This window comes from Carcharhinus amblyrhynchos, unplaced genomic scaffold (assembly GCF_965287045.1).
Source record: "Carcharhinus amblyrhynchos unplaced genomic scaffold, sCarAmb.v2.hapA scaffold_444, whole genome shotgun sequence".
NCBI lineage: Eukaryota > Metazoa > Chordata > Chondrichthyes > Carcharhiniformes > Carcharhinidae > Carcharhinus > Carcharhinus amblyrhynchos.
In genome coordinates, this window is record NW_027650184.1 from 135001 (window position 1) to 143327 (window position 8327).

General features: G+C 49.4%; 1 protein-coding gene across 1 annotated transcript in view; it reads right to left on the reverse strand.

Annotated features, from left to right (window-relative positions):
- Nucleotides 1-8032, reverse strand: part of LOC145339396 (LIM domain-binding protein 1-like) — a 17633-nt gene extending 9601 nt beyond the window's left edge. Inside the window, exons 1-5 of the mRNA XM_080183848.1 lie at nt 7993-8032; nt 7052-7127; nt 5244-5346; nt 4395-4567; nt 2315-2437 (exon numbers count right to left, since the gene is read on the reverse strand). Coding sequence (XP_080039974.1) covers nt 2315-2437; nt 4395-4567; nt 5244-5346; nt 7052-7111 — 459 coding nt within the window. The 5' untranslated portion in view covers nt 7112-7127; nt 7993-8032. The remainder of the gene's footprint in view (nt 1-2314; nt 2438-4394; nt 4568-5243; nt 5347-7051; nt 7128-7992) is intronic.
- Between the last annotated feature and the right edge of the window lie 295 nt (nt 8033-8327).

The window sequence follows — 8327 nt, forward strand, 5'->3', positions numbered from 1 at the left end:
TCCAAAGCCTCCACATCCTTCCTGTAATGTGGGGAGCAGAACTGCACACAGTACTCCAAGTGCGGCCGCACCAGAGTTGTGTACAGTTGCAACATAACGCTGCGACTCCTAAATTCAATCCCCCTACTAATAAACGCCAAGACACCGTATGCCTTCTCAACAACCTTACCTACTTGATTCCCAACTTTCAGGGATCTATGTACACATACACCTAGATCCCTCTGCTCATCCACACTATTCAGTCCTCCCGTTAGCATTCTGCAACCTCTCGAGTCACCTTCTGTGGTGGATACTTTGGTTTTTATTCATCTGTGGGACATGGGTGTCGCTGGCTGGCCAGCATTTATTACCCATCCCTAGTTGCCCCTTGAGAAGGTGGTGGTGAGCCGCCAACTTGAATCACCGCAGTCCACGTGCTGTGGGTTGACCCACAGTGCTGTTAGGGAGGGAATTCCAGGATTTTGACCCAGCGACAGTGAAGGAACAGCCGATATATTTCCAAGTCAGGATGATGAGTGGCTCAAAGGTGAACCTGCTTCTTGAGTGCTGTTGGAGCTGCACCCATCCAGGCAAGTGGGGAGTATTCCATCACACTCCTGACTTGTGCTTTGTAGATGGGGGACAGGCTTCGGGGAAGTCAGGAAGTGAGTTACTCACCACAGGCTTCCCAGCCTCTGACCTGCTCTCGTAACCACTGTGTTTATGTGGCTGGGTCCCGTTGAATTTCTGGTCAATGGTAACCTCAAGAATGTTGATAGTGGGGGATTCAGTAATGCCACTGAGCGTACAGGGAGCTGGGAATAATCTACTGCCTGGATCAGGACAACAATACAGCATCGCTGCTTTCCCCACGCATCGGCAAGCATTCCGAGCGTTAAAACTTGCACAGGGACCATGAGAACCCAACACTCCTGCGACCGCTCAGCACCTCCAGATAGGTTCCGGAGATATATGGGTTATGACCAGAGATATATAGGTTAGTTCGATGAGCTAAATTAACCCTAGTGTTGGGGAATTAGCTGGGTAAACATGAGGGGTTACCGAGACAGGGCCTGGGTGGGATTGTGGTTGGTGTAAACTCGATGGCCTCCTCCTGCACTGTACAGATTTTATGATTCATCAAGCATCCAGTCCACACTCCAATACAGCTCCAAAGAGCCAGTACAGAGCTGGTGGGGCTGAATGGCCTACAGCTGCTTGCTACAATTCTGTTCTAGCTCTGAGCTACCAGGCAGCCATTTGGTAAATGCAGCAAGAACTTATTTTGCCTGTGGGCTCCCAATTCGCAAGCTGGCAGGAGGCACTGTGACTGACCTGCTCAATACATACTGCACTCTAGGCAGTGTGACTATATCGTGCCATTGAGAAACGTATTTCGATCGTGTTTCACTGCTGCTTTCTCAAGCAGCTCCTCGCATTTTATTGGTGCTGTGTTATCTGTGACTGGTGTCCTTTATTTATTGCTGCTGAGGCAGTATAATTGATATCACGTACTGGTAGGTTCTTTACTCAGCGGGTAGTAAGGGTGTGGAATGCCCTGCCTGCAGCAGTTGTGGACTCGCCAACTTTAAGGGCGTTCAAATGGTCAGTGGATAGGCATATGGATAACACTGGATTAGTTTAGGTTAGAAGGTCATGAGAATCGTTCCACTGGTCAGCGCAACATCGAGGGCCTAAGGGCCTGTACTGCGCTGTAATGTTCAATGTTAATCTGGGCTAACCCCCTGGCCTGGGGTTTTGTGGTACTTTGGGGATTGCTGAGTGGAGCTTGATTTGGGGAATGATCGACAGGTCAGGTGATATGCCTGGGGACAATTTTTTCCCCCACAGAGAAAAGTCCAAACGCTAGTTTCATTTTCTCAGTTGCTGCTAGAAGCTGATGGGAGAAGGCAGTGTCTCTCTCTCTCTCCAGAGGCAGCAAATTCCAGGAAGCCTCAGAGAATTGATCCAGCATTCAAGGGACCAAACCACAGCAGGTGTTAAAAAGCTTCAAAATCCAGCACCATGAGGGCATACTTGCTTTCTGTGCTAAGTCTGAAGAAGGGTGTGTGTCTGTGGGATGGTGTTTTGACTTGGAACAACAGAGATAGCTAGCTGTTAAGGATTACATTGTATTATGTTTGATTCACGTAATTGTTAACAGTTATTCTAATTTTTCTTGTATATTTTAACTGTGTCCTTCAACAAACTCTTTGATAAAAGCTCCCTGATAGGTCACTTGAACCACACTGAGAACAAAACACTTTATGCTCACCAATGCCAAATTTGAATGTAAAAGGAGGGTTAGTCAGCCAAAGAAAACTCAGGTACTCACGTGTGTTGCAAGGATACTGCGCGAGAGAAGCTCACGGTTTTGCCTGATGTTGAAATGCCAATTTTTGATGCGCATCAAATCATCAAACGTGAACTCCAGGTAGAGGCGGCCTTCTGTGCAGACCTGAGACAAGAAACAAGCCAAGAGTCACCTCTCCCTCTTTCACTCCGCCCCAAGTATGGCTTTACCAAAGCTACCCCTCCTCCAGCCAGTTCATAGTCTGCCCATCCATAGGCCGAATTCCCACCTGGCCAGGTCAGGAAGAGAAGTCCAGACACAAAAACGGAACATTGGCCAGACGCACGTAGGATGAAGGAGCAACACAGGCCAAGTACCTTTACAGGGTAGGTAAATCTTAACATCTCGATGTTTAGAGAGACTAGGATGAGGTGCACAATACGCCAGTACAGCAGAGAATTAGCAAGACAAATGGCACATAGCTCCTTATCGGAGAGGGAGATGGAGTACAAGGATAAGGCAGTCTCACTACAGGGCTTTTCATAGAACCCTACAGTGCAGAAAGAGGCCCTTTGGCCCATCAAGTCTGCATCGACTACAATTCCCCCCCCCGGGCACTACCCCCGCCATACCCCTACACATTTACCTGCTAATCCCTCTAACCTACACATCTCAGGACACTAAGGGGCAATTTTTAGTATGGCCAATCAACCTAACCCGCACATCTTTGGATTGTGGGAGGAAACCGGAGCGCCCGGAGGAAACCCACGCAGACACGAAGAGAATGTGCAAACTCCAGACAGACTGTGACCCGAGTTGGGAATCGAACCCAGGTCGCTGGAGCTGTGAAGCAGCAGTGCTAACCACTGTGCTACCGTGCCGGCTTTTGGAGAAACCACGCTTGGAACACTGTGTACAGTAAGGAAGTGCAAACTTGCATTGAGGGCGAACACAGCAGAAGCTCACTGGGTTAATCTCAATGAAATGAGAAGGTAGTCCCGATGAATGAACCAGGAGAAAAGTGAGCCTATGCCCTCTGGAAGTTAGAAGAATGAGAGGAGATCTCATTGAGACATACCAAATTTGGAAGTGGCTTGGCAGATAGACACTGACAGAGGTTCCCCCAGCATGGTCAGGGTGGAGGGGAGAAGCAGTCTCAGGCTAAGGGGCTGTCATTTCACAGAATCCCTAAAGCGCAGAAGGAAGCCATTTGGCCCATCAAGTCTGCACCGACAATAATCCCACCCAGGCCCTATTCCCGTTCCTCAATAAATTTCCTCTGCTAATCCCCTCCCAATCTACACATCTTTGACACTAAGGGGCAATTTAGCATGGCCAATCCACCTAACTCTCACGTCTTTGGATATCAACAGGCAATTTAGCGCGGCCAATTCCCCCCAACCAGCACATCTTTGGACTGGGAGAAAACTGGAGCACCCGGAGGAAACTCACACAGACGTGGGGAGAACGTGCAGACTCCACACAGACAGTGAGTGACTCAAAGACGAAAGTAAACCCGGGTCCCTGGCGCTGCCAGACTGCGGTGCTAACCACTGTGCCGCCTATTGATTGAGAAAAGGAGAAATAACTTCAGGGAGCGGTGAATCTTTGGAATTCTCTACCGCACAGGAATGTGAATGTTCCATTGCTGAATATTTTAAGATTACAGTATACTGGTGGCACAGTGGTTAGCACTGCTACCTCACAGCGCCAGGGACCCCGGTTCAATTCCAGTTTGGGTGACGTCTGTGTGGAGTTTGCACATTCTCCCCATGTCTGTGTGGGTTTCCCCTGATTTCCTCCCACATTCCAAAAAATATGCAGGTTAGGGGGGAATTGGCCATGCTAAATTGCCCCATAGTGTCAGGGGGACTAGCAGGGTAAGTATGTGGGATAACAGGGATAGGGCCTAGGTGGGATTGTGGTCAGTGTGGACTCAATGGCCTCCTTCTGCACTGTAGGGATTCTATGATTTGTGGGATAGAAATCTTTTGGGAATTTCAGCGGGGAATCAGTCATACTATGGGGGAGAAGACCAGTACATCTTATTGCCTTTTCACTCTCACCAGTTAATACCAAGGGCCCCCCCCACCCTATCCATGGAGCACTGACCGGGCCCTACCTTGGTGAAGATGGGTTTGTTGTGCAGTGTGACCATGCTGCACAGGTCACAGTCCAGTATCACCAAGTTGCCGTGGAACGACTCCTTCGAGTGCTTCAGGTTAAAATAAAGATCTGTCGCTCCACCATCAAAGATGCTTCGGAAATACCGAGGGATTAGGGTCCGTCCAATTGCTGGGTGAATACGAGAGGGGGGAGTGGGGGGAATAGAGGAAAAAAAAAGAGTTTCACATTTCAAAACTCCAATTAGGGTTTTAGAATACAATTAGCAGAGAACAACCCTCCCCAAAAAAAAAAAATGGGTGGTACGGTGGTTAGCACTGCTGCCTCACCATGGACCCAGGTTCAATTCCTGGCTTGGGTCATGCAGATTCTGCATGTTCTCCCCATGTCTGCGTGGGTTTCCACTGGATAAATTGCCCCTTAGTGTCCAAAGATGTGTGGGTTAGGTGGATTGGCCATGCTAAATTGCCCTTAGTGTCCAAAGATGTGTGGGTTAGGTGGATTGGCCATGGTAAATGTGTGGGGTTAAGGGGAGAGGGTGAGAGAAGAGGGCATGGGTAAGTTACTGTGTCAGAGAGTTGGTGCAGACACAATGGGCCGAATGGCCTCTTCTGCACTGCAAGGATTCTAAGAATCTATGACATGCAGTCAAATTAGTATCTGTATTGGAACAGCACTTCCTTAAACAGAGGATTTCTGGTTATTCTCTCAACAAAGATACGAACCAAACCTTCGCAGTCTAGAAAAAGCCACGCCACTGACAGGCATCGTTACCCAGGTTGGTTTGAGGTGTGTCTGTGACAGGTTGGTAGGGAGGGGAGAGAGATGAGGAGCGGTACCAACTCACTGTATCTCTTTGGTCCATCTTCCAGACAGCAAGCCACAGTTAACACTGCATCATCCTCAAAAAACTCTGTCGTGAAGGCATCCCACCAAAGATTGTCACACTCCTGCACGGAAGAAAAACCACAGCGGCAATCAGTCACGGAGGGTGCAACACTCTCTCAATACCACCCCCACCAAACACAGGCAGCCCATCATTAACCGAAAGCCAAGCTTCATCCGAACCAGGGTGGGGGCGTGGTAAAAAACCGAGAGACAACCAGGGACGAGGACGGTCAGGGTCAGGGTTAAACAAGAGCAGATATCCCACTGCAGTGTGTGTGTCCGGTCACTGCACTTTAGGAAGGGGTTGTGTCAGGAGGGGGGGGGTTATTGATGAGGAGGGGTTATTGATGGGGTGGGGGGGGGGGGGGGGTGAGTCCATGCAAGGGTGCGGAGGGAGATTTACCAGAAGGGTTCCAGGGGTGAGGGTGGTTTTCTCTCCAAGGTGAGGCTGGAGAAGCCGGGGTTGTTTCTTTGGAGCGACGGAGATTGAGGGAAGATTTGATCGAGATTGTGACAGATTTAGATAAGATCGACATTGAAAAGCTGTTCCCATTAGCTGATGGGACAAGGAGTGAGGGAGGTGAGGAACAGATTTAAGATTTTGGAAAAGATATTCGGGAGGGGTCGTGAGGAAGAACGCTTTTTACCCAGCGAGAGGTAATGAGCTGGAACTCACTGCCTTTTTAAAGTTCATTTATTATTCGTCACAAGTAGGCTTAAATTAACACAGCAATGAAGTTAGTATGAAATTCCTCTAGTCGTCACACTGGCGCCTGTTCGGGTGCACGGAGGGAGAATTTAACACCTAACCAGCATGTCTTTCGGACTGTGGGAGGAAACTGGAGCACCTGGAGGAAACCCACGCAGACACGGGAGAGAATGTGCAGACTCCACACAGACAGTGACTCAAGCCAGGAATTGAACCCGGGTCTCTGGCGCTGTGAGGCAGCAGCGCTAATCACTGTGCCATCTATGCAATGGGGGTGGTGGAAGTAAACATGATGGATGACCCGGCTTGGGTCACTGTCTGTGTGGGGTCTGCACCTTCTCCCTGTGTCTGTGTGGGCTTCCTCCGGGTGCGCCTGTTTCCTCCCACAGTCCAAAGATGCGCAGGTTCAGTGGATTGGCCATGCTAAATTGTCCCTTAGTGTCCAAAGATGTTCAGGTTCGGTGGATTGGCCGTGCTAAATTGCCCCTTAGTGTCCAAAGATGTTCAGGTTCGGTGGATTGGCCATGCTAAATTGCCCCTTAGTGTCCAAAGATGTGTAGGTTAGGTGGATTGGCCATGCTAAATTGTCCCTTAGTGTCCAAAGATGTTCAGGTTCGGTGGATTGGCCGTGCTAAATTGCCCCTTAGTGTCCAAAGATGTGCAGGTTAGGTGGATTGGCCATGCTAAATTGCCCCTTAGTGTCCAAAGATGTGTAGGTTAGGTGGATTGGCCATGCTAAATTGCCCCTTAGCGTCCAAAGATGTGTAGGTTAGGTGGATTGGCCATGTTAAATTGTCCGTTAGAGATGGGGAGTTGAGGGAATAAACTTGTGTTGGGGGGAATTGACAGATGTACAGACTCGTTGGGACCTGGAGCAAACAAAAAAATTAAACATTTATGAGCATCATTGCTCCGAGCACCAAGCAAGGTTTCTACTGAGACACCCGGCCACTCAGCAGCCAAGCACGATCCCAGTCGGAGCTGGTGATGGCTCCCTCCCCCACTTCCCCCCAGTAAACACAAGCACTTCGACAGCAACCCGGGCCGAAATGTCTCACCTCAGTCCAGTTCTGTAAGCGTTTGTTGAACTCGTAGATCCTGTACTCGGGCTGTGACATGTAAGGGGTGTGTCTTCTGTAAGCGCAGGAAGGGTTAGCAGTTAGCTGGGGACAATCAGACCCGGGACTAGGTGACAGAAACATCCCCCCATTTAGTGCACTGACAATTCTGGAACTACAGGCTGACAACGGTCTCAACATTATAATCCACTACAAAACCGATTGGCAATAAACGGGACAACACTTAACATCGATTAACACCGGTAACCCACGAGGTGCACCATTTAAAGTTTATCTATTAGTGTCACAAGTATATTAACACCGCAATGAAGTTGCTGTGAAAATCCCCAAGTCACCACACTCCACTGAAGGAGAATTTAGCACCTAACCAGCATGTCTTTCGGGCTGTGGAAACCAGAGCACCCAGAGGAAGCCCACGCAGACTCGGTGCAGACTCCACATAGTCAGTGACCCGAGCCGGGAATCAAACCCGGATCCCTGAGCACCGTGAGGCAGCAGCGCTAACCCACTGTGTCATCCCGTCCGGGCTGAAATAAAAATTAACAAACGAGTCTGGGGAGGGACGGAGATCTTAAAGCTTATTTATTAGTGTCACAAGTAAGGCTTACATTAACACTGCAATGAAGTTACTGTGAAAATTCCCCGAGTCGCCACACTCCGGCGCCTGTTCGGGTACACGGAGGGAGAATTTAGCACGGCCAGAATGCCACTATTGCCTTTAAACAGGTAACAGAGAGATGCGGCGACATTCATCCAGCAGCCCTTGCTGGGAATCAGTGACTCTTTGTTCGGAACCGCAGCCAAAACGCTGGGTTAAGCTTCCACCTGTTCGTTCGTGTTGTTAGGTTATCGTAAAGAGGTGGCAGGGCATCGACTAGAAAGAAAGAAAGACACCAAAACAGAACCAAAAGACTACTTACCCGATGGCTGGCTCTGGATATGTGGGAGGATAAGATGGTGTCAGACTGTGAATGAAAGCGGAAACAGCAGCGTTAGCTTCTGCCAAGCTCGATGTCGCTCTTTTGCGCGTTTACTTCTCATTGTAAAGCCAATGACAATCGATCATTGTTTCATTGGACCAGCTTTATATTCCAGATTTAAGACCATAAGATACAGGAGCAGAATCGGGCCATTCGGCCCATCGAGTCCGCTCCGCCATTCGATCAGGGCTGACAGGTTGAGACAGCACAGTGGTTAGCACTGCTGCCTCACAGTGCCAGGGACCCTAGCTCAATGCACCAACCACAATCCCACC